The sequence below is a fragment of the Epinephelus fuscoguttatus genome, linkage group LG2 (assembly GCF_011397635.1).
Source record: "Epinephelus fuscoguttatus linkage group LG2, E.fuscoguttatus.final_Chr_v1".
Classification (NCBI taxonomy): Eukaryota; Metazoa; Chordata; class Actinopteri; order Perciformes; family Serranidae; genus Epinephelus; species Epinephelus fuscoguttatus.
Window position 1 is genome coordinate 11,403,110 of NC_064753.1, and position 27,345 is coordinate 11,430,454.

A 27,345-nucleotide genomic window follows, 5' to 3' on the forward strand; every position below is an offset into this window, starting at 1 on the left:
CTGGTGGCATTTTCACAATTGAATGCTTCCATTCTCATGATAGTGATATGGAATGAAATGGGGAAAAAAGGTGTCAAATTAAACACCTTCTTGTTATTGGTATCACTTTAAGGGTGCTGGTATTGGTACTAGTATCATAATTTTTTAAACCTTGGGTCTTCAACGGCGAGCCCACAATCCCCAGGGGGTTCTCAGACTTACTGCAAGGCTGCTGTAAAACCATTGCTTGGTAATTTGAATTAATTTAGGGTTCTTTTTTTTTTTAGAAAAAAATAAAAATATGACTGGAAATACACTGATCCAGTATATTATTAGCAAGTATTGGCCTTTGGGCAACTTAATTTTAAACAATATATGCTTTGTCCCACTTTCAGATAAGGGGTCATAGGCCTGAAAAACGCTGAAAACTTCTGTTTTAAACAATACCCAGCCTTAATTGATATTGAGCAATAAAAGCATTCTCCATCCATTTATTTTCATCCACTTATCTGGGGCCGGGTTGCGGAGGCAGCAGGCTGAGCAAGGCACTCCAGACATCCCTCTCCCCAACAACGCTTTCCAGCTCCTCGTGGGGGATCCCAAGGCGTTCCCAGACCAGATGAGATATATAATCCCTCCAGCATGTTCTGGGTCCACCCCGTGGTCTCTTACCAGTTGGACGTGCCCAGAATACCTCTCACAGGAGGTGCCCAGGAGGCATCCTGATCAGATGCCCAAACCACCTCAACTGGCTCCCTCCGGATGTTCAAGCTTCTCCCACTATCTCCAAGGCTGAGCCCAGCCACCCTTCAGAGGGAACTCATTTTGGCTGCTTATATCATTAAATCAGGGATGAAATGAAAAATTATATCTCTGCCAAGTCTTTTTGATAATGTTACATAAAAGTTTTTAAATCAAGATGTAAGCTTTTTTTCCCACATCATTTATCAAAGAGCTTTGACCAATTTATATTTTGAATAGGAAAGACAATTCTAGTAATAATTGCTGGTTGTAATAAAGTGGGATTACATTTGGTTTTGTTGGTCGTCAGCTTTCAGTTATTGTGTGATAAGCCAAGCCTCGAACTCAGTGGCCTCTCAGCCTCCTTCATACTGTAGGATTGGACAGGAGGAGGGGTTGATTTATTGGAATATAGTCTAACTTGTCGATGCTCCAGGGCACTTCAGAGCTCATTTGTGACTTAACCTCTATTGGCAACCTTATTTTTTAAAAGTCAAACCTTAAATCTATAAATTTGCTGTACAGACATTAGAAGTTCTGCCATGAGTCGCTGCTACTCCTCCATGAATCTGTAGCACAACAATCCAAACCTTTGTGTCAGGCGACCTAAATGACCCATGACATCAAGGAATGAATAACCCATCACTTAGTAGAACTGATGGGACCTCATGGAATGGACGTGAAACATCCTCGAGACCAAACAGAAATTCCAGTTGCCTTCTACTTGCAGATCAACTTTTATTCTCTCCATCTGCCTCTCTGAGTTCATTAATTCTGGGAGGTTAGTTCTGTTCTGTGCAATGATTTGTTTAGCATTAACAGTCCTGCCTCTGATTCACTCATTGTACGCTCACTGAGCTGACTCTGAAGTGAGTGCGCTGCCATTTTGCCAGGATCACAGGGGATTCAGAAAAGGACAATGAATGCACTGTCATTCATATACATATATATGCATGAGCACACCCACTGGCAGGGGCTCACTCACACACACAAACACACTAAGACTGGGGGTGAAATACCTGGAGGATTAAAACACTTGAAATGGGAGAGGCTAAGTCACACAGACAGATTTATGAGTACTATCATACAAGGATAATACCTACCTTTGCGGGCTTAAACATTTCAAAAACTTTTCAAATGTCACACTCAAGCACTTTCAAGTTGAACTTTTTCAGGTTTTATGCATTGCCAACCACTGGCGCTCTGCCTTTTACTCTGCGTGAACAAGTGGTAGCCTTAAATAACCTCTTGATACATTTTAAAACTTTACATTCTTTAACGCATGCAGCATTTTGTTTTTTAGTCTCCATGAACTAAGGTTCAGCACTTTTCACAGTGACCACAATATTTCAAACAGCTGTCTGTAAAACTTGGAGGTGTAGTTGTAAATTGTTTTTGCTCACACCTTTCTAACAGGTTATTTTCTGTAAAGGAAGAAGAGACTGCTTCCTTTCTTCTCTAGTGGGGTTCCCCAGGGATATATCCTGGATCCTTTACAGTTTTATATCTATATGCTATTTTTGAGGCATATTATCCACAGAGTATATTTTATTTCAACTGCAATGATAATGAAACTCAGCTTTACATTTTGCTAAAACTTGGAAGAATGAGCAATATTTTCTGTACTTTTTCATTAATGTCTGACATAATAAATATAAAATCTCAGTGTGTAAGAACTGCTTTAGTTGAAAGGCTCTCAACAACTCAGGTGTTATGGTGGACACCCACTGTCAAAGAAAAAAAGTTCAAGGAATTCAATGAGCAATGAAGAATAAAAATCAGTTAAATATAACACATATAAACAAAACCACCAGTACCCACCTTCATTTCAGCAGGTTTGTAATAGCGGCGATTCTTGTCTTCGTTAGCGGTGCGGTAGCCATCACGGAGGAAACGTTTGAATCCGTATTTGCCCCGCAGCTTGCGGACAATCTTGTCCAGTGTCTGACTGTAGAGGGCGTCATCATCTACTGCAAAAGCAGGATAGCTGATGGTTGGTAGCAAGGCTGCGTCCGTGTTCTGCCAGAGAGAAAAGTTTTAGCTTGGTGTTTTTGAGTTACTTCAAAGGAAACTATTTATAGGACAAATTTATATGACCATAACTAAACTTAAATTGCATTCGCCAGGGTCATAATGAAAAATAACTGAGGAATCAAAATGATATCCTATACTTAGCTATGAGCCATAACAGAGGGTAGCTAATTGCATGTAGCACATAAATCTTCATGTGCTAAATGGTCATATACTGTAGCTTACCCTGACATTCTTACAATAACTTTAACCAATCCATCTGCTCTCGCCAAAACCTAACCAATCCAGCCAATGAAGGCAACGAGTACTAGCCAATAGGGCTGGGCGGTATGACAAAATTTTCATATCACGGTTTTAAGAAAAAAATCATATCGGTTTCACGGTATTTCATGGTATTTTGCTCAGGTTCAGCCAACTTGACATGCTGCGGTGTTGTGCTATGGCCTATTCAAGTGCCGGAATTTGTTATTTACCTGACAACGCCTGAACGCAACACATGCTCCGCTCTTCATTTGGGCTCCACTGACTGCGTACGGAAGCGACACGTAAAGAAGCCAGCGGGGTTGTTTACCTTTTGCCGAGCCGAGAGGCTGCATGTAGGCTGCACGAAATGTTAAAGCATTTTCCACCTAAGTTATTACATATATTTGAGTTATCTACAAGTTTACTGTACTGTTTGTCATCTACTCGCTTTCAAATGTCCGCCACGGACATTTACACAATGTCACGGATAAACATGGGTAAATGCATGAAAAAAAAAAATCATCATATATCACCTCTGATAATGATTTATTCATTTAAAAACACATTGTGCTCGTTTAGCACACTATTTCATGTAGTTTTTATCTGCTGGAGTGTCGCGTAGGGGAGCGTAGCGCGACAAAAATAGAAGAGCCGCGTAAAATAGAGTTGTCGCGCGACAGATGGGGGTTGTTGCGCCGCTCCCGTTTCCGCTGATTAACAGGGGCGCGAGCTGCTACGGGACTCGCGCTGCAGACGTGTCGCGCCGCTGACGTCCCTGGTGGAGCCCCGCCATAACTGTCTCGGACTCGGAACAGGTCGTCTTCAGTCAGGAAAATGCGGCCCGAGCCGTGTGCTTACCTGTGTGTGTGCGCTTTGTCTGTGTGTGTGTGTGTGTGTGTGTGTGTGGGAGGGGGGGGGGGGGGGCGCATCAGGGCAAAACTCCGCCGTGCGCGATACAGAGGAGAATTGTAAACGGCGGTGCGCCGCTGCTAGTTGCATATAGGGGAAACACTGCTCTTTTTGGTACGAGTTCTTCTGGGTCATCGTGTACAGTTGCTTTGCTTTTAGGACTCTCTCCCAACCATGCTCTCGCCTCTAAACTTCTCTATGCTCTCACTCTCACCCGCTCAAGCGTGCCTGTGGTGTGCAGCAGTGAAATGGGTCCCTGCTGAAACACTTTCCGCCGCGCACGTTCCGGACGTTGTTTGGGCTATTCACCGGTATTGCGGTATATGAAAAATTCATATCATAACGAAAATAAATACCGGTTTTTGGTACAAACCGGTATACCGCACAGCCCTACTAGCCAGTCACAGGGAGAGTAGGGTAGGTAATGCCTTTGTTATCCTAAAAAAACAGCAATTGCATACTGCACAGCTGTAGATGCCTTTTACCAGCTTAAAGGGACAATTCAACCCAAAATTAAAAATATGAATGTTTCTTCTTACCTGTAGTGGTATTTAACAATCTAAATTGTTTTGGTTTGAGAAAGTGTGCATCTACTGCTAGCTTACCCAGCACCATCAAGCCAACTAATGTTAGGACGCCATTTATGTATTCCATGCTGTCACAAGCACAAGCCTCTCGTCCACGACAAGATACATGCTTCCTTCTGCCTGGTGATACAGTTAGCAGTTGGGAGTTCAGTAGAGAGAAAATAGTACCTTTGAGCACCACAAGCTGAGTGCCATCTAGTTCCATTATGTTAGAGAGAGGGCAGACATCTCTATGGCCGATATCTCCAACACTCACACCAAAACAATCTAGACTGATGAACTGCACTACAGGTAAGAAGAAAACTATGTATTTTTGTTTTGGGGGTGAACTGTCCCTTTAAGACTGAAAGCTCCTTGTGATCAACATCACACTACAGCATTTCTTCCAAACCAAGGACTGTCTGACTAAATTTTAATTGCAGCAATCATTAGGAATGAATATTGTTAATACGGTTGACAAACCATTATGACTGGACATTTAATTTTCTCATTTCATTTTTGTTTGGTTTAGTATATTAAGCAGTGAAAATGAAAGCTATTAGGGCCCTAGCCTCACTGCAAACAACTATGAATATTTAAGGGTTATTAATAGATGGCAGAGCTTCCAAAAATAAAAAGACTTGCTCTCCATATTCTGCGTGGATTCTGTTGTTGAAATGCCTGATAACTGCAGAGACGTGCTTTCTTACAGACAGGTGTGAAGCAGTTTGTCAACCAGCTCAAGGACTAGATTTTACAGAAAGATGCGGTCGACTGTTTGATGTTGCTGTTACGTTTTGTACTGCAATCTTTTTAATATCCAACACATCTCTACAGTTCACAGCGGAGGCGATGGCTACTGTCTGGTCCAATCCTCTCCTACTCTTCAACTCCTTGTTACAACTCCAATTTACATGTTAACATCCTCGGCAGCTGCAGCTGAAATGGGATATCAGCTTGCAGAACGCATTCAGTGCAGGTATTGAATGTGTCTGGAATTGAATATTGAATCCCAATCTTTCGCCATAGTGTACAAGATACTGATATTACATTGATATTATGGTTAGCTCAATACTATCCTGCAGTATGTTGGTCTCTTGCCACTCTACTGCACTCCATCCTTCCAGCTCCTTAACATTAATCTCATACAGCTATAATGCCACTCTAATCGTCTAATTACACTCATTTCCTCGCAAGCTGACTGCGGCTATTCTGCTTGACACGTTCAGCACAGACAGAGAGCGAGAGATGTGATCATTTAAGTGTCTGCAAGCAGTGGAGTGGAGAGACAGAAATGGTTTTGCTCTTGCTTTTCCTCAGTGTACCACTTATATTCTTTTGCCACTTCTTTTGCAGCTTCACCTCCCTCCAGCTCTGCAGCCACCTCTCACTTTCCCCATTTCTTGTCAAGGCTGAACCATCAATAGCATGAGTATGGGCAGTGTAATGACTGCACCAGGAGGGAAATGCACTTTCTGATTTACAGATATTCCTTGACATATTGACATAAGTACAGAGTTTCTTTGATGTGTACAATTAACCTTTCAGGTTTCTGGCATATGCGTGGCAGGCATCTATTTTGGTCTTTGATTGGTAGAGATTATGCACACAGCTGCTCCGCTGAGTCAAAGAAAGGGGGGAAAGAGGCAACAGACTGCATCAACATGTGCACCTGTGGACATTTTTCAAAACCTACAACAGATTAAATAGTTCTGAGCCAAAATTTGCATTTAAACATCATTTTTACATCATCTTGTGCTTTATTTGTAGGTTTTAGTCATTTGTAGGGTGGTTTTAGTTGCTGCACAGGTAGCTAGCTAGATGGACTTACGTGTGAGCGAGACTCTCGGGGCAGTAAGGAGCACAGGGTTTGCCTGTTCCTGTTGTGGGCGTCCAGATCCACAAATATCACCGACCAAGAACAGCCCTGCAGAGCAAAACACATAAGCAGAAAGCATGCCAGTCACAGCTGAACTATTCACCCGTTACAGGTAAAAAAAAAAAACAGCACACAGTCTCATGTTCTGCATGTGGACACCCACAAAAACGCAGAGAAGAGATGCGCAAGTCCTCTACCATTTAGCAGAGAAAAAAAAAAATGACAGCAAAATGGCTAAAATGACTTAAGGACCACTTTAAAGCCCCCTCCATCACACCTTACACCTCCGCACATCAAAACACACTCTTTTGCTGTAACACCAGGCTGATATTTTTGGGTTGAACACATTTTTGAAGTACAGTGTGGGAGTGCTTGAACAACAGCGAGTCGAGAGTCAAACTATCACTTCAAAAGTCCCCATGTACAAAAACGAAGTGCTGCTACTACAATGCAGTCTGTCCGTCCAGTGCACTTAAACACCTCTGGGAGAGAGAGAGGTGGCGCAGTTTATGCTTTTACTCAGTGAGCGAAGTGATCAAACCTTTCTGGTTCTAAAAGGCTGGTTCAGTCCACTTTATCCATCCATCAGCAGCGCTTACATAAAACCAACTGAGTCACTCCTGCAACCTGCTAAGCAGTTTCTAATGTAAGTCAAATGCATTATGTATGAAGATTGCCAGAGTCTACTTTTTTCCCTTCAAAAAACAGATCCAGCCAGGGCTTTTAGTCAAATCAGCAAGCTTTCCTGTCGCAATTTGCATAGTGCAGTGGATTGCTGGTCACTGGTGTAGGCAGCTGTGTGACAAGTCAGTGAAATGGCCCTCTCAGGGAGAGCTTTTCCGGTGTTCTAGCAGCAGAGTGTAAGAAAACGGAGCATGTAAGATGAGTGATTTTGCTGTGGATGCATGCTAATGACTGTGGTTTCCTTCAGTGGGCTGACATTTTCGTTTTAATAAAAGTGAACAGTCCAAACTATATTTTATTTATGTTTTTAGGTAGGTTTTTTTTTAGTATTTCTGCTTTATTTGACAGTGAGAGAGATAGTCAGGAAAGGCGAGAGAGAGAGAGAGAGAGAGAGAGAGAGAGAGAGGGAGGGAGAGAGAGAGGGGATGATATGCAGCGACCATAGATTGTAAAAATAATGACAGTAGCTACTGTGACATCACCCATCAGTTTGTGGACTCTTGTTTTGTAGTGTCTATATACAGACTCTTCATTCAGTGAATGTAGAGTCTGTAGGCAAACCCCGGAGATCTTGCATCCAGAAGAAGAGTGGAAGAGCCCTGGTTTCCGGTTGTAGGCTGTTTGTAGTCCGCGTGATATTGACCAATCACGTTTCAGCCAGCTGCAGTTGTTGCCAGGTTAAATGGTCGGTGCGGTGAACTAACGAGGCGTAACATAATTGGCTTCACTGCAAACTCTGAATCCATCGCAATGGTTCAGCATATTTAACGGAAGTCGGACTGACGCCGGAAGTCAGACGCCGAATACAGCTGATGGGTTCTGAGAATGCTTGTTTTGAAGCCTCCAGTTCAGCATTTCGGTCGTTGCCATCTTGGTTTTTTGGAGCCAGAAGTGACCGCATTTGCACCATAGGCTGGCGCTGTGGAGGAGTGAGGAGCGGAAGTGGAGGACATTATCAGCAGACAGCTTGTCACTCACAACAGCCAGCCCTTAGTTATGCATAACTTTAAGCTCTAATAAAAGGTAAAAGGATGCCTCAAAAATAAAAGCCCCCCACACACTTGTCATGAAGGAGAAAACTAGCTATGGAGACCAAAATCAATTTCTGTACCAGGCTGTAAACATGTTTTTTTTTTCCTGCTGTAAATCTGGACATTTTAACATGGGGGTCTATGGGGATTGACTGGCTTCTTGGGCCAACCTCAAGTAGCCATTCAAAGAACTGCAGTTTTTGGCAGTTCCATATTGGTTTTAATTTTTGAGTCCTGGAGTTTGCTGCTTGACAGCAACATGGGTCCCTGGCCAGACACAACACAAACCCTGGCCACTGCAGTGAGGACCTTAATGGTACGCACTCTGCCAGGTGAGCGGCGAGGGCACACGGTATGTTAACCCTTTAATAGTTCATTCAGAAAAAAAGCTATGGAAGAATTTTCATCGTTGCCACCAGAGAAATAAAATGTTTCACAAATAACACAAATATGTGAAAATCTATGTATGAAATATCACATAATTAAGAAAAAAAGAAACAAAATGATAACCCAGTGGTCACATAAAATAAGAAAAAATTAGATTTTGTTTTCTACAACCTGCTGCTGACATTCAAATACAGGAAAAGTGAGTATTTCTCATCATTTCCTCCTTAAACCTCCAGTTGTGCTTTAATTCTTAAATGCTTAGGGTATTTTCTAAATCTTTATTACCTGTATTAGCAGTATCACGCGGGATTTTCCCAATCACTGGATTTTCACTTCAAGAAAATGTCAAATCAAACTGATATAATTCTATCAAATATACAATGGAATAATATGAAATTTATCACACTGTTAACAGTTTCAAATTTCATTAAAACTTTGTTAAAAATTCAATTTTTTATTATTTTATGGCAATTTTCAGTTTAGTTAAATATAATAAGTAAATAAATACAAATCATGTCCTTTTAAATGCACTGTGAAAAATATCAAGCAAGTATTACAATGAAAACAATAGTCTTTCAAGTTTTTTATATGCATTTACATTATGCTGTTCAGTGAGCATTTTAAATAGGCCCCATGCCAAGTGTCTTGTTTGAAAAGCTTCTGCAAACCGCAGTGCACTGTGGGGTTGTTTTGGGCCTTAGACATATTTCGACTGGGTGCTAGACATGCACAGGGAGATGCAAAATATAAGAAATCTAAATATGCTCTAGCAAAAGATGTATCACGTGCCAACAACTGCTGATGTAAAAAATCAGTCATATTTTTAACTATGCATTTTTCTTGTCTATCCCTACTTTTCCATGCAAACCCACTTATCTGTTCTACCTCTGCAGAGTTAGCCCACATCCCTCTATAATGAAAATGTGACTGTATAATACGAGTCAATTACAGGCCACCATAATCTATGCCAGCAGGCCATCAATGTCACCGCCATTATTATGGGTTGCTAATAAACGTTGACAGGGTGTAGATTATATAATACCCCTTCCAAAGAGCATAATGTACATCAACTTGACATCGCTTTCTGTGCATCGATGTGCATGAATTAAATTCAAAGATTTATGTCAGCATAGAAAAGTAGACTCTCCTCCACACACAGAAAAAAGAGAAAAAGAAGATTGCTGGATTGAGTCAGGCCAGCGTGTGTCCACTCCACTACATCCCTGCTCTTGACTGGGTGTGAATTACTGTAGGTGACAATCCCGAGATAGAAAGTGGAACCTGTTAGGATTTGATTGTCCAGCCGTGTGTACACAGCTCTGTGAATTTAATGACTGGCTTTAAAGTTGAAGGATCCTCCTCTAGGCGAGATCAATTTTATCCACAGAGTTCAATTTGTCACACAGAGGAGCCGCTATCTTTGCATCCGTCGTGTGACTCAGATGGATCATAAAAAAAATCAAAACTTCACCATACTGAAGGTTGAGTCCGTTCATCTAGTACAAAGGCTAAATGTGACACACACCCACAGGAGACTGCAGCCAGTGTAAAATGCGATAGCCCAGTTCAGAACGTAGTGAATGTTACGGTTAGAGGGGTTGGGAGAGTTGCATTTGGTGTTGGAAGGAATAGAGTCAATTGGGAAATCAAGATTGATAGAGATCATTAATAACCAACCAGCTGGCTTGTAGCACTTTCACTTCCAGAGGGACAAGAGACTGGATGAGACACTCACACTCACACTTACAAAGGCCCCACACAGCATGGGCCATAAAGCAGCTACCTCTATAAATTGATTCTTTCAACAAGCTGAGCTTGATGACAAAATCCATTTTCAGGCACAGTTAAACCCCTCATTTTGCAGCTGATCAGGAGAGAAAAACAGAGACTTTAATATACACTCATGAAAGCCTCATGCAGTGATCAGAAAAATAATCCATGTTCAGATACAGGAGATGGTCAGAGAAGCCATCACTGGCTAAAACCCAGGTGGAGAAAAGAAGAAGAAAGAAAGGCTTGCTAAGTGCAGGACTTCATTTTCCAGTCCATTAGCAGATGTAATGAATGTCTCTGTTTTTCCTTTCCACCATACGGCAAGAAAAAACAAACACATCCACTAATGGACATTGTAAGGGAGATTCACAGAGAAACCAGGAACAAACATCAACTGTGGCAATTGATCAAAGTCCTGCAGAGACAAACGCAAATACGGCAAATGAATCTCCTGATGGTCAAACATCCACTTAAAGAAATTGCTGGGCATCGATGACAACAGTACGTGTCCTTGTTGAAACAACAGCAGTGGCTTTCCATAAATTAAGTCACTGACTCAGATTATTCTCTGCTCAGGATGCTAACATCAAGCATATCTCACTGATTTATGAAGCTGTAATGGAAAATGGGCTTTCTATCTATAATACAATCTCATGCCATGCGACAAGATTAGACAAGTGACAAATACACATGTTTCTTGGGACTAGTGAGGAGGAGGACATGTGCAAAGAGCAGGTAAATTATTCAAGTAACAGTACCTGGTTTCCAAAAAGGTTGAATCCATTGATGGCCTCCAGAGCAGCTTTAGCCAGGCCCACAGAGCTGCGAAGAAAAGAGACACTGAAAATTACACAACACAAAAAAAGCAGCTGTCACTAACAGTGATGCACTATCGGGCGAATGTGTAAAGATATCTTGCATTTCATAAAAGTGAAAATAAACACTATAATTGAAACCATAAACGTCTTTCAATTTTCTGAGACCCCCCCAATTCATTCAGAATTGCACTTGAATATTAAACAGCTATCTCTTGGGATTCAATAAAGTCGAAGGGTCCAAAGATTGTGGTCTACTGTAGATAACGGATCTCTTTAATAAAAACCTTACACTAAATTTCACACTGGCTGGCTACTGTGATTGCTATGCAGACTTAATGTGAATCAATTTCACTGTGATTTTGTTTCCCTTTCTACCCAGCCAAGATTTCGCAAGAAAAGAAAAGGAGCGGGGGAAAAAATTGCAGGGAACTTGGCGATAACTGGCAGTAGATCTGCTGACATATCAAAATGTATTCAATACCATTAGTGAAGCCTGAATCAATGCTTAAAATACAAAGGATGGCTGGCTAATCAGCTTGGAAAAGAGCCCTGCTGAAACTAGTTCTGTGAAAGACACACACGCGAACACACACACGCACACGTGCGTGCACACACACACACACACACACACACACACACACACACACACACACGAAAAAGGCCAGTCCCGGTCAGCAAGGCTGTCAGCACTTCACACAGAGGTAGAGGAGATATGATGCTTGGTGGGGAAACAGGAGGTTAAAAAACAGATTCCAGGAAACAGGCTCAAAACAGCATCATGATGCAACAGATTCAGTTGACAGCTGGAGATAAAGATTCGCATGATGAAAATGTTGCTGTAGACTGTTAGTCCATGAGCTCATACTGTAAACTGTACAACAATATTCTGTTACTCTTACAGTATATGTGTTTACATACAGGAGCTCAACTTCCAGTTCGGGTTACACTGGGTTAGTGACTTCATATGCTTCTTCATATTTCATATCCTGGATTTGTTTTGGAATTATGGACCATGGGAGGAAAATTAAAAACTAAGGTAATCAAAGCATTGACAGTAAAAGAATCAAAGCCATGTCACGATGGACAGCTGTGGCCACTCACATCAAAATACGACCACCTTGAGTCCAAAGTTCCATATTAGGTCATGTGATGACAACTGAGAAAACTGCAGCTAATAATAAGCAAAATAAAATATGGTTTTCAGTGCTAGAAAAAGCTAGTAAGTGGATTTTATTTCAACTCAAATAACTGTATCGGCATCATTTGATATTTTTGACCACTTGGTGGCAGCAAAACATTGCACTGACATATTAATACCTCAAAAAGTTGACATGGTAAATGGGTAAGCTAACAGTTACCTGTTTACACTACAGACCTGCGTGCAGTATTCTAAGTGTGGGCCCATTCATTCCCATCAAAGTTACCTAGTCGAACATGAAGCCAAAATATTTTGATGATGCTGACGAGGATTAAATTACCCTGATCTTCCACATCCATGGACCAATAGTGGAAGCTCACTAGAGATTTCCACTGCACGAGCACATATTGGGTTCATCAGCACCTTTTCACTGAAAACAGCTGCCTGCTGAGGCTGGCAACAGCAGTGAGACTGAACCGAACATTTAAGCTGTGGGCAAAACAATTAACTGAAAGACACTAAAACACTCCATAAAGCTCAGGGGAGCTGCAGTCAGGTGACAGTGGCTTGTGGGCACATCACTGTTTGTGACCCATTTCACATTACACAAACTCATTTGATCCACTGTTCACTGTAAAAAATATTCATTAGAGCAGCTTTAAGGTTTTAAAAATGACAATAATTACAGATTAGAGCACATGCAGATGATTTAAATTTTTGCTGTTGTAAAATGGATTAAAATATGAGAATCATAAATATGTTGAAATATTCATGAACTATGGGCACAGTCCTGTTTTTATATATCCAAAAAAATATGTTTAACTCAAAAGTTGAGATATTTCAAGTAAACCAGCTGCTTACAAGATTAGATATGCCACTTTAAATGAAACACTCCAGTCTAACCATTTGACTGGGTGTGATGATAAACATGAGGCAGAAGCAATCATTTGATTTGATATGGACAAATGAGTACTCTGCCAAAATGAACACATCCTTTGCTGTTCATTTCCACTGAGCCTCTCTCTCTGCCCACTGGCACTCCGGGACTAGAAATGACTGCTCAATTTGATCATTTACACAGATCTTGTTTACACAGAACCATTTTGAATCCGCCCCTGCCACAGTTCACTGTTTGCACACAGCATGTTAATTGGTATTACGCAACGACATGTATACGCTCGCTCACTAATTGTGGAAATCCAAAGCATGACCTCGAGGGGAGGAAAATACAAGAAGTACGACACACAGGGCTTCTTCACTACATCGAATTTGTTATCTTTTCTTGAGGATATCTTGGCAAGCTGCTGCCAATAGCCTTGGATTGTTGGAGAAAGAAAAAAAAACATGCTTCCCAGAGATAAGCAATGGCAGAAATTGAGGATCTTTATCGAGACAGTGAGGGAGGAGAGGGAGGCCCGTTCGACCTTGGATGATAAATCAGTTAAGCGCACGTAACAAAAACTCACTGCAATCTGAGTTCACTGGCCAAGGACAACACTGGTGTTTAAACATGTGGTCCAAAATTCTTATCTTCATAGCAGTTAATAGTTCAGACTGTTGATCCATTATATCTTCCTCAATAAAGGTGATTTGCTCACTGATGGAGGTTGTGTCATTGAAAAGTTGTGTTGATTTGACAGTTCATCAGTAAATATGCTTTAAAATGGACACGCTGACCCTAAATACACCTTATCAGATGAAATGGACTGATAACTCCTTCTGTAAATGAAAACATACTTCTCATAACTCCTGTTGCTTCCTGTTCAATCAATCAATCAATCAAACTTTATTTATATAGCGCCTTTCATGTTGTAAAAAAGGCTGCTCTTACTTGCCCCCTCTCACACCTGGTGTTGGTCTCTTTGTTGGAGGGGCAAGAAAAGTAACATTCCCATTTAGTAAGCTAACCTTGATATGAAATACAATGTTGGACATGTGTAACTGTGTTCAAGTCACTTTCTTTTTAAGTTGTAAGTTCATATTTATTTATTTGACCTTTAATTAATCAGCAGGGTCTCGTCAGACTGACGACTGACAGCAGGACTGACAACCTCTAGTTAAGGTGCGACTGCCTGTGATTTCACAGAGCCTTGGTTAAACACCTCTGTTGTCTGCCATCTGGACACCCCAGCAAGCAAGCGACAAGCAGGAGGCGTGGACTTTCTGTTCCGCCTGTACAGAAGTGGTTGTCAGAGGTAGAAGGAAAACTGGAAGCTGTGAGGCTCTGAATGAAATCTCTCCTGAGCGACTCGCAACCTCAAATTGCTTCCTCCCTTCCAATTTGCTTTACTGATTACATCTAAAGAGGTCAGCTTTAATAAAGACACAAAAGATAGTGCTAAAATAATAATAATAAGTTGGAGGCATCCACCGGTTAAAATGAAGGACAAAGAAAAAAAGGCAGTTTGGTATTTAACAAATATTTCATTCATATAATCCTCGTTTTAAAGCAGGCATTCAAAATTAAAATGACTCGCACTTCAAAGCAGATTTTCTCCCTTCTGATATCGTCAATAATTTAAATGTGAATGGTACGTCTATGTTCTGGTTTTGTAAATGCTTAATTGTCTGAGTTCAATACAAGTTCAATTAATAAAGACAAAAAGGCAAACGCTCTTTTACTGTTGTGTTTTCTATGGTCCCCAAACACAAGCCTGCTGGAAATGTTCAGACATGGCAAACAAGAGTGGAATGGAAAAAAATCTCATTACCGCTCTATCATAACTGCTTTAAGGCCAGAAGACTTCAACACTATCACTGCTGGCATCTCCCACACTTTTCATTCTGTCAATAAAGGCCTCTGTTTCTATCTGATTCACTGCTCATACACAGACAGTCTGTTAGGTCATAGAGGCATCTAGTAATCCACTGTTTTCTTCTTGTTGCTGGATTGTTTAATTCAGTTTATTTTTGAAGAAAGTTTCAACCCTTCTGTTAACACACACACACACACTCTGGCCTGGGCAACAGCATTGTCAAGGGTCTAGCTGCAGAGCTTAAGACTCAGGCCCACCTCCGCCTATGGACCATTTCCAGTCCTGAGCGTAGACAAGGAAGTCTGAAATTATGTATGCCTGCCAGACACGATCATCAGGACACGATCGGATGCATTAATTAGCTAGAATAAGCCACATGCCCTCTACCAATAACCCAACTTTACAGCAGAAATAAACATGTTCACAGCCTGATACAAAAAACAGTTTTGGTTTCTATACCTAATTTCCCCATTCATAACAACTGTATGGGGGACAAACTGTTATTTAACTCAGTTACTTACATTTTATTAAAGCTTAAAGTTATACATAATTAAGGGCAGGGCCGTTTTGTGTGAGCTGTCTGCGAGGTGTAACCACAGTCTATGAGTCAGAGCCATTCCTTGCTCCCTCGCAGATCCACCCTCTCGTCCAAATATGGTCAGTTCTGGCTCAAAAAGTCCAAGATGGCGACAGTTGAAATGCCAGACTGAGGCTTCAGACTGGCAGTCCACAAACCAATGGGTGAAGTCACAGTGGCTACGTCTATTATTTTATATAATCTGTGAACGTTAAACAGTGAATGCCTTGTACTAACATTATGAGTTTGTGATTGTTAGCTATCTTTGTTAATGTTGTAAGCAAACTAACGTTAGCATTAGCTGGAAGGACATTAGTTTGCTAACTGTATTAGCATTGCTAGCTAACGTTCGCAAACTCATAATGTTAGTACAAGGTATCTCGTGCTTAATGTTTCATTATCTTACATCATTAGTTATAGTTATATTAAAAATATTTGGTTGTATTATCTAAATTAGTGTTATTGGTGGAGGCTGTGTGATTTATTTAAACTAATGAAGATATGCTTTAGTTTCCTGATTATTGTCTTCTGAACATAAAATATACAGTAGTGTTTAAACATATAATACAATTATTTGTTAATGATAAGGTCGAGAAACAATAAATACATAACAAAATGTTATTTTATGATAGGATTACTGGACGTGATACAATGTATTAAATATACACTGAGTAGGACTGCAATATAACAATACACTTACCCAATATGCTACATAATACTGTGGCATGTAAATGTTATTTATTTATAAGGAAGTGTAATAACACATGATTTTCCACCTGTTAAGCTAACATGCAATTTAAAGCATTACAGTGGCTCATGCCTCTGTGTGATCTATAAAGCTCTGCACGTAAATATATTTGGAATCATTTTTATGCTGCAGTGTGCTTCCCAGGGGCACTGAGCAGAAAATAAAACTCATGTCAGTCAAACTCTCCCTGTGGTGTGGTTTTATCTATTGACGTCTGTACACATTGCTGGATGGTAAACTACACTGATACAACTGGTGACAGTGACACAGAGAACATTGGTGAAGTGTCGTAAAAATCTGACAAGACTGGATATCAGCATTTGCCAGTTTCCCTTGGATACAACCTGTAAAAACCTCCAGTTGAACTCTGAACTATGTACATTCATGTTGCGTGCGTGCTGCTGAGCTTCTGACTGACCTGGAATGTAGCTCGGTGCTGCCGTTGTTGTATTTGCTGCCTCTCTCCCACATGCCGTAGTCAGGCACCCTGTAGGCTCTTTCCACACAGAACACCAGGTTCTGGATGAAGGAAACCTACACACACACACACACACACACACACACACACACACAAAACAAAAAACATCAAACACAGGAAGGCATGGGACATTGAGAATTGATGCAATACACATTCACAGTATCTTACACATACACACACATGCACTCATAGATCCAGGGCTGCAGGTAGTCGACATGTTTCCATAATGAGACACACATTCACACATAACCTCAGCTGCAGCTACACACGCACACACAGCCTACAGAACACACTTACATACATATACAGTAATGCGTGACCTTTGATATTGATCTGGGGTGAGGTGTGCAACTCTCCCTCTAATAATACAGGTCAGTAATGTGGACGAGAAAGTTGATTCTTCATCAGCGCTCAAGGTCAAACTGTCCCTGCAGCTCCAGATGAGGTGTAATTAAGTAGTAAAGTGTGGCCGTATGTGATGCTATAGCTTCATTGGCTTGTCAACTGCCCATGACACGCCACTGAATGGACAAATATCACAACATCCATTTATAGCACAATTTTAATTATCAGCGCATCGGCCTGATAAAAACTCATCTGCAGTGTCCTTGCTTGCCAAACAAAACGCTGGCCTTGTGGCTTTAAAGTTGTAATTAGCAGGGGGTTATGCATATCTGTGATCTGCCCCACACCGGCTGTGGAGAAAGACCCTGCGTATGTGAGAGACATGTCAAAATCAATAGGCACATCTAGAAAAAAAACTAAAAGGGAGAGACATAAATTGTTTGATGACTTAAAGGCCTTGAATCATTAAAAAGACCTGAAAGTCGCAGTGTGTGCATGTGTGTGTGCATGTGTGTGCGTGTGTGAGCTTGACTGATGGGAGATTTAATCTAAAATGACAAAGTGGGGGGGGGGGGAAGAGAGAGATGAGGGAGAGAAAGAGAAAGATAGAGAGAAGCAGATACAACCTGTGTAGGACTTAAATAGGCCAGTCTGTGAGGGAGGGCAGGGAGAGAGGGAGGAAAGCAGACGAGGCTGGTAAAGACAGAAAGGTTCTCAGGTCCTCTTATTTGGGGTTTTATGAGTGAAGTGATTAATGAGGGGAACTTTTTAGTATCTTAATGGTATCTTAATGAATGTTACTGCCCACCGGCCAAACAAGCCTCTCTGTCTCCTGGCCGCCAGACGACAGTCCCTGCCAGTTCTGCCTTTTTTTCTTTATCTATGGAAGTGGATATTGTGCACATGGACACATTTGCTTTTACCCCATGTGCCTGCAGCACTCACACAGTGACAAAATTCACACACCTGTATCGTGTGGGGAAAAAAAACACACAGGGGCTAATGAGACGCTCCATTTCATGCTGCATGAGACTGAAAATGGCATCTGGAAGGAGGTCGATAGTGCATCTTCTCAGAGGACAAGCAGCAGCCTTTCTATACCACCTACCTTGTGAAGAAAAAAAAAATACTGCAATGCAGCTTCCAGCTCAGTCAAGTAAACGCCAACGGACTTCACAAGCAGTGACAGCTAACACCAAACTAATAAATGATACTGTAACAATGCGATCAGTCCAAAAGAAACGCTTTTCATCCAGCGTTCAGTGAGAAAACAAAGTCCTTTTTGCTCAATGGATCTGATGATATGAAATAGAAGGATGGTGGGGTGTCTTAGTTTGAATTATGCAACCTAATAAACAGTGTTTAAGCATGCATATTAAGGCTGCTATGCAAACAGGACTGCCCTCACAAAAAAGCTGCATTGTCAATTTGTTTGCCATCAGGAGTAAAAAATAGAGGAAAATGAGAGGTTATTAGGGAGGGTTTTCTGTAAACAAAGTGAAGACTGCACGCACTAATTGGTTAGTGGCAAAATGTTTTACCATGCCCTTACTTTCTTAAGATAAGCCCAATCTAGTAAACAAATGGATTCCTTTACCAGCGGCACAAATTTCACCGCTCTGTGGCAGTAAGTAAAGCTGTGAATGAGCAGACTATAAAAACTAACAGAATTAATGAAGTTCCAACTGCTCCTCGGGGCCCACATAATAAACAGCACACTGTGTAAACTTAACAGCCAAGTTGCTTTGTTGTTTTATTAAGAGTCAAACATAAAGAAAATGACACCGGACAGATACATCACACTCTGAAGGAAACCATTCAAAGCAGCTTTCCCCGTAATAGTCTGGGCTGGTGTGCTGCCAAATAAGACGTTAGTGGTTCGATTCCCAGGAGGACATTAAAGCCTCCACAATGAAATCATCTAAACGTTTCCCTGTTGAAAGTCAATTGAGCGGCTCAGCAAAAATATAAATGTGAGCCAAGCTATAAAAGTGAGCTACTGTCCCCTGATCCTGCAGTTGTGTCGGCTCTAGGATATCTGTAGGGGATTTAGGGTACATCTAACTGCCTTTAGAAATCCCATGCTCTTACTTTATAGCATCTGCTTGGATCTTCAGAAGGTAGCATCAAATAATTTAAGACTTGGGAATCTCATTAGGTCTGACAATATGCTGTAGAATAAACAGATTTTCTGTGATACATTTTCACATCAGGAATTTTATGTGCACACATGCCGACCCATAAAAAGTAAAAAATGCTTCTCACAGACATCAGAATTTAGTTTAGAGACGCTTCAAAGTATGTATATGCTGTCAGTCATGTACACATAAAAGGACTAAAAGCCTACAGCTATGCTAACAGTCACAGTCACGCTGTACTTGAAACCAGCCATAGCTAGTAGATGCTATTATCAGCATGCTAATGGCAATCTATTTTCATCATCTTAATGCAAACACCTGCTATGTGGCACTGACACTGAGAACAACCTTTCCCCATAGACAACCATTAAAAAGGAGATGTTTCTAGTCTTGACAGGACCGCTCAAATTGCAAAAGAGTTAAATTATGAATCTTTCCGTGATGAATTTTTGATCCATGAACACTTTATATTTGTAAAACCTTTCCTTGAGCCGAGAAAAGCAATTTAAAAATCTGTGACCTTTTCACAATGTAAAGTCTAGGGGCTGAACAGGACCTTACAGGACGGGGTCAGCAGGCAGGGCTGCTCACAGGGGAGCAAAAAAGGGAAAGGTTTTTTGGGGCCTAGCCACTTGCAGGACGCATGGGGGCAAGCAATAATCATGTTTATCCTAAACATGAGCAATAATAAACAAATGTTACTTTTAACTGAAACATCACCATTACTATCTAAAACAACAAAAATAAACATGGTATCTATTATTTCTTCAGCAAAATGTTGCCTGTTGCGTAACTAAAACCCTCTCTCCTAAGGTTTTTTTTTTTTGTCTTTTTTTTTTTAAGCAACACTTGCCTAAAAACAAACAGACCAAAACAAAAAAAAGTCCAGCCATTTCTGTGACCAGAGCAGTCAGTGGGAAAAACACTACTGCACATATGCAGTGCTGATAACCTGTACATGAAACTTTTTTGCCGTCATCTTGCGGGTCCAGTATCTAGTTCCAATAATATATCTATGGACTTTGGTCATTGGCCAAAGCACTAGACATATTAATAAGCTGACCAGCTTGTGGCCCTTGATAGAAAGTCAGGGGTTCACCAAAGTCGGTAGGACTCACCGTGTTGGGACCACAAATGTCTTTATGACAATCTGTGCAACAGTTGTTGAAATATTTCAATGTAGATCTGGAGCATGACTACAAATACCTCAATTGACCAAAATTAGGTTAAAATAAATAAATAATGATAATCATGTCTGGTTATTTTACAAGCAGTGTAATTGTTTTTTACTTATTTTAAAAATAAAAGATGTATAGTAATTTTAAAACTGGCAGCAGCATTCTGCATGGGAAACAATGTTCTGCATGGGGAAACGTATTTTTGTTCAATGTTAATGACCTATATAAGAAAAGACGTTGTTTGACTGTCTGTGGCTTACGACAGATACTGATTGCTGCTAGTAGATTCACCAGAAAATATCAAACCAATAAACAGGACAGGGCGTAAATCCCTTGTGTCCAAAATCGATCACCTCGGCAGTCATTTTCGTGTCTTGTTTACCTCATCAGTGTTGTAAATGATCTGCAGACCAGAGCAGATCATCTCCACCAGGTACAGCAGAAACAGAGAAACGGCATCGATCTGCAGCAGTGACAGAGGGAAGGACAGAGTGGATTAGATACCATTAAAAAAAATTACTGTCATTTGTACACTGTGAGATATTTTCAGATTTGTCAATACAGCCGTCTTCGGTTTCCTACGTGGTGCAGAGGCTGAGGGGTGAGCCTTGTATTAGCTATTAGGCCTTTGGCATTGGACTGGCATCATCAATAATACAATTTACTTCATGGCAAAGCTGTTGGAGGAGGAAGCCAAGGACTGAATGTATATACAGTAAGTGTTTAACATCTATACAGCTTTGATGATTTATGAGGCTTTCTTTGTCACAGCATGATAATTTTGATTTTCTATCTGGCTCTCTTGATGTATTAGCCACCGTTCATTTGAAGTGCAATCTCCATCCAAACGTTACACACCAAATTGACCTCTGTCAATACCATTGACAGAAGAATAAGCTGTTTTATTGCCAATTTAATGCACATCCACCTCTGAGGACAAGTAATTTTCCAACCATACATGAATGCCAAGTAGAGGGATGGAGAAATAAACCATTTTTATGGGCATTTTTACACTAAAAAACAAAACCTCAAGAGATTGTTTGGCTAATTAGTACATCCTGTTGTTCATTCAGTTTTAAAAAGGTTTGCTTCTCATCGAGTTTCTTCCCGGACCACAGCCAGTGGAATAATTTTCAATATTGTTACATTAGATATGTGAGCAGAGATATAATGGCAAAGTAGTGTGCGGGATTTGTTTTTTAACACGTGTGAAACCTGTCACTTTAGCTTTGAGAAGATTCTAGCCCTTGTAGACATGTTCATTCCATCTGGATACTTCACTGAGGTGGACAGACACATATCCAAAACATACCAAGACACACTGTGTATTTGCATTTATGTGAAAATATAATATTCAATTGATTTTTGCAACTGAGGGCTGACCTGCAGGTGGTGGTACTCGCTGTAGGTGTGAACCTCGTCACCGGTGTCGACGTGAAACACTGAGTGCAGACACTTGGTGGGGCTGGGATCCTGTTTAAACTGCTCCACCTGGCAGAGAGACACACGGACACAGAGAGGACAGGATGAAAGAGAGAGGTCAAGGGTAAGCAGGGAGCAGTGAAAGAGCGACCGAGAGGCATTCATTCCCTCATGAAAGGTACAGTACCCCACAGTAGCAGCCTTGGACACATTCAAAAACATATAATTGGGAACCTTGGGTATCCAGTTAATATATAGTAATGAACTCTCTCTGCTGTAATGTCTGTTATGCTCAATTTGCTGTACTGTTTTGGTTGTTTTGTGAGTCTGCCTCCCTGCCCACATTTTTACATCTCACCTTCTCCAATCTCAGCTGACACTTAACTCTTTTCAGTGCTTGTACTTCAACAGACTCTTCCATTCCTTTCAGCTTTTTCTTTTAAACTGAAATTTAAACTTTGTGTTTAAATTTCATCTGCCACTTAAACTTCTTTCTGCGCTTCTCTTTCAACTGTCATTTCAACTCTTTTAATGCTTGCACTTCAACTGACTCTTCAATTCCTTCCGGCTCTTTCACTTCAACCAATACTTCAACAACTTTCTGTGCTTCATCATGATTAAAGAAGGACAGGAAAGTATAGATTGTAGAAAAAAACAGACATAGCCACCGTGACATTACCCTTTGGTTTTTGGACTGCCGTTTTGACGCCCCAGGTCTGGCATTTTGGCCATCGGCATCTTAGGTTTTTTTTGTTTTTTTTTAATCCACAAGTGACCATATTTAGACGGGAGGGTGAAGATGTAAAGGAAGGAGGCTTGGATCTGGTTCAGAGGTTGTGGTGACGCCTTGCAGACAGCTTGTCACTTAAAGCAGTCCCACCCTTAATTATGCATAACTTTAAGATTAAATAAAATGTAAACAGTTGAGTTATATAAAATAAATCACCCCATACAGTTGTCAGGAACTGGGAAATTAGTTACAGAGACCAAAACTGACCTTTTGTACCAGGCTGTGAACATGTTTATTTCCACTGTTCATTTGGGCATTTTAACATTTGGGTCTGTGGGGACTGACTTGCTTTTAGAGCTGACCTCAAGCTAGGAACAACAGTTTTTGGCACTTCTGCTACTGGGGATAGTAACATCAAAGAACTAAAATTGATACTCTTTGGTAACTGGGAACAACTACTGATAGCTATCAGGAAAACAAAAGTGCTATCCTCTGTGCAATGGCTGACGCACATCCTTTGTGTCGTGAATCAAGCTGTCATTTTTCCAGGAGATCATACCCAGTGGCAGACAGATTTGCATAGCGAAAGTGAGGCTTATAGGGAACCAATCTAATCACTGATAGTATCCTTATGCTATAGCCATTACATTTTGAAATCAACATTTACTTCATAATGATGGGGTATATCCAAAAACTTGTCTACTACCACTTCAAATAGCTTTCAATGCTTCTGTTTGAAATGCCACTTCAGCTACTTTCAGTGCCTCCGCTTCATCTAAAGTTTCAGTTCCTTTAAGTACTTTTCCTTTATCTATCATACCCATACAGTACATATACATTTCAAAAGCTTCAAAGAATCAATAAATTTAGGCAGATTCAAATGTTTTTACTATCATGTTTCAGCAGAAATGAGCACACATACATTATCTTCAATGCATCCAGCCATTTCTAGTATGCTGTACTAACTTTCAGCACAGGTGCCTCCAATGGGACTGTAAATGCTAATCCTGACATTAAAGCAGTGTTCAACTTCCCGAAATGTAGGATTACATGAATCCATAAACACTCTAGTGACAAATACCTTATATAATCTGTTGTTTCCCAAAAACAATAAACTGGAACAGTCAGTATATCTGTCCTATGAGCAACAACTCCGGGAGATATACTGTACGACATAACGTAGTCTGCCCTGAAACAGATAAGGGTCAGATTTAGGGCAACCAAACGATGACTTGTTTTACAGCAAACACATAAAGAAACCCTGAACAACATATTAGTCGTGTTTTGTGTTCTGTGAGTTGTTGGTTGTTGTCTGTGTGTGTGTGTGTGTGTGTGTGTGTGTGTGTGTTTGCTACATCGACTCGACTACACTCCAAATTACGGCTGGGCCGCCAGCCCCATCGCACAGAGTTATAAATAATTGGCCCTTTGTCCCATTTTTACCTCGTTTGTTTCTTTTCTCCCCACCTCTTTCGCTGCTCTCTCCATCATCAAGCCCTCCCTCGCTGTCTCCATTTTTCTCTTTCTCCCTCCCACCCTCCCTCGCCTCACTTCTACCTCTCTTCTTCCAGTACTTTCTATTATTCACCCTCCTTTTTCTTTGTTGTCCCCCTTGCTCTTTGTGTCTTTATCTCTTTTCTCAGGCTCCCCCTTTTTTTTTCCTGCTTGTTCTTTCCTCTGGCACACTCCCTCTGCCCACTAAGAGAGAAAGAGAGCGAAAGCAAGAGACAAATCTCTTGCTTTCGCTCTCTTTCTCTCTTAGTCAGGTCATAGTGGAGACCCTCTGTCCCACTTTTACTCAAACTGCTCCACTTCCTGCCATCCCACAGCGGCTAGTACTTGAAGGGGCGGGGGGCTGGCTAGTAAAAAGAGCTACCTCTGTAAGCAGCTAACAATAGGTGCTGCTGTTTATGTTACGATAAAACCTACTTCTGTGCAGAGGTCTCTCTGATTCTCGCTCCAGCAGAGCCATAGTGTCAAGTGGCTCCACTCTCGGGATATTCTGAGAGGCCCCAGATCTAGCTTATTGTTTCAAGTGCTGCAATGCGCCAGCGTCATTAGTGAAACACTTCAATGTCTGCTGCCCCATCCAGTAAAACGAAATTATATGTGCGTTTAATTCAAGTTGCAAAATACAAACTCTTGCACCTCATCAAATCAGTAACCAGGCCAGTCCTTTTCATTTCTGGTTGTAAAGGAGATCCATTTGATTTTTCAAAACAATTCATGGTGAAGAGATAAAGCCAGTGTATAGCAGTAGTTTAGAAAGCAGGCAGGCAAAGATGAGACATCAAGACACATTTTTACACCTAAAGTTAAACTCTGTTACTTTAAACCTGCATGGATTGATATGTTGTTCTCACGAGGGTGGTGCAACAAGCTGTAAACACTGACATATTACAATGACACAGTAAAACATGACATATGATCACCTAATAAAGTAATATGGCAAACTTGTTAGCAAAAAGTGGCCTTAATCAACACGTACTCACTCTGACCTCGTCACGTATTTAAGTTTGATCATGGACTTTCCACATCTACATACAAGGCGTATGGTACCCTGGGTGCGTTGGTTGTTGACGTTCTGGGACACCGTGTCAAGTTATGCCTGTTACATGCATTGTCTTCTTTCAAGATACACCTCCGTTTTCATAGGAAATTGAAGGTCTCTTTCAAAATAAAAGCACTACATTGGTACAACACTGCAAATTGACATTTTTTTTCCTTCAACAACAAACACACATGGTTGGGTTTAGAAAAAAGAACAGGGTTTGACTTTAGAATCTTACAGTATGCACATGGATTTCGACAACTTCTTACACAACTTAATACACAGCCAGCAGCCACAGAGTGACATAGCACTGATTTGGAGTTGTGTTTGTGTACACGTCACGAATATAAGTCCAATATTCTCTTTCCTTTTAGCTCTTTTTTGGTCTCTACCAACTCCTGCAGGCAATACATATCCTGGTTGTTTAGCAGCTAAATGCTCCATTATGTTCAGCAGCTTAATGCCAGCTTTGCCATTTGGTGTTGGGCAGGTAGCATGCAGTGTTTTTTAAGTGTTTTTAGAGCATGTCGCATGTCGTATGTCGTATTCAAATCAGTAATTCATTTATTTATATTAGAGATACTGAGCTTGTAACTGATGTCCAAAAATGTGGCCCTTTATTCTTATTACATGAAATTGTAAGATGATGTGAAGGTCATCCTAGGAACACTGCTGTTTTCCCCAAGTCTGCAACATTCAGTGCCCCACGTGGACTTTTTGATATTCGTATTTTATCGTCTTGTGTCTGTGCCTTGCTGCAAAGACCGATTGCCCTTTGGGGAACAATAATAAAAGTTGGAAGTTGAGCTTTTTTTGCTGAAAACAGCTGCCTGCTGCGGCCCAAAATGACACTATCAGAGCACTGAAAATGAACCAACAGCTGTACAAGTTAACGTTAAACTGTGCTTAAATGCTCCATACCGCTGAGACATTCTGCAGAGTTGGGTGATAATTTTCTCTGTTTTTTTTCCACAACGGGTGTCACCTTTCCCATTACATGCAATCTTTTGTTAATATAAAAATATAAATTAGGGCAGCTTTCAGTCCAGCAACTTTGAGTCACCAGCAGTGAAGAGGTAAGTGAAATGATTGTTGGGAAAGATGTGTGGATGCTGCAAAGCACTTGGAAAAACTTTAAGCAAGAGGGTGATACTATAAGTTTTACTGTACTGCTGGAGCAGGGGAGGGGGGTGGGTGTCATTATATTTGAGGTATAGATATGTATGTTTTTAGGAAAGGCATTTTCTTTAAATGAGTCACATAATGTAGCAACTCTTGTGTTATTAGTTATTGACATGAAGATTGTTGTTTGTAACCTTAATGTTATCTGGCTTGTGAGTTTCTATCTGCCTGACTAGCAACCCTGTCGCCTTAAAATAATGTTCATACACAATCTAATTCCTAATGTCTGACTTTCGTGACCATAACCAAGTGTTTTAGTAAGATAAACCTACAGTAACAACATGTATCCTCTCTCTAGTGTCAAAGTCCAATGCTTCTGGCTGCCTAAGAAAATAACAGCATTATACCCCGGCACCTTCTGGCTCTAAATGCTTTGTAGGTTCCCAGACAAAAATTCACCCTATCAACTGACACAGTGACTTTAACTATTTGTTTAGCCCACGTAAAAAAAAAAAAAAATCACTCCAGAAAATTATCCCTGTGCACCAGGCTGTAGACAGACAGTGGGGCCCAGCTGCTGTATTTGCTCTGTGATATTTGCCCAGCAGTGGACCTGTGTCACGTCTCCATTAAAAATGCCATGTTCTTGGTAAGCGTTGGAGACGGGGCCGTAACGAACGCTGCTCTGTGTAATTAACTGTGTAAACGCAGCTTTGTAATTAAGACACAGGAAAGCTCTCCCCTAAATTAGGTCGTCAAGGTCGAGGCAAGATGAAATAGAATGGCTTTCAAAGGCACACACTGTACACATGCACGTACACAGTGACACAGCCAGCTGCTCTGCTTAAAAATGTTGTTTGTGAGGAATGGAAAAAAAACAGCATACAAAGGACATATCTGGTTCTGCTTTGGTTGTGTAAAATGGTGTGTTTTGCCATATTTGGCTGGACTGCAGCAAAGCAGGGGTCAGGCCTAATAAACACAAAAGTCTGTCGCTCAGTTGTGATGTTAGATTGGTGAACGGATTTTCTTAACAACTCTTAGAAGGGAACAAGTTAACCCTGAGTCACAGTACAAGTCATTCACAACCCCCTGAGCCGAAGACAGAGTGTGTCAAACTT

General features: G+C 40.9%; 1 protein-coding gene across 3 annotated transcripts in view; it reads right to left on the minus strand.

The window, feature by feature from the left end:
* The window catches only part of phkb (phosphorylase kinase, beta), a 145,227-nt gene that overhangs the window by 85,490 nt on the left and 32,392 nt on the right, over nucleotides 1–27,345 (minus strand). For all 3 annotated transcript variants that reach the window (XM_049592822.1, XM_049592814.1, XM_049592806.1), the window contains 6 exons: nucleotides 21,783–21,890; nucleotides 20,782–20,862; nucleotides 16,679–16,794; nucleotides 10,982–11,045; nucleotides 6,301–6,396; nucleotides 2,542–2,739 (listed from right to left, as the gene is read on the minus strand). In XM_049592822.1, coding sequence (XP_049448779.1) covers nucleotides 2,542–2,739; nucleotides 6,301–6,396; nucleotides 10,982–11,045; nucleotides 16,679–16,794; nucleotides 20,782–20,862; nucleotides 21,783–21,890 — 663 coding nt within the window. The remainder of the gene's footprint in view (nucleotides 1–2,541; nucleotides 2,740–6,300; nucleotides 6,397–10,981; nucleotides 11,046–16,678; nucleotides 16,795–20,781; nucleotides 20,863–21,782; nucleotides 21,891–27,345) is intronic.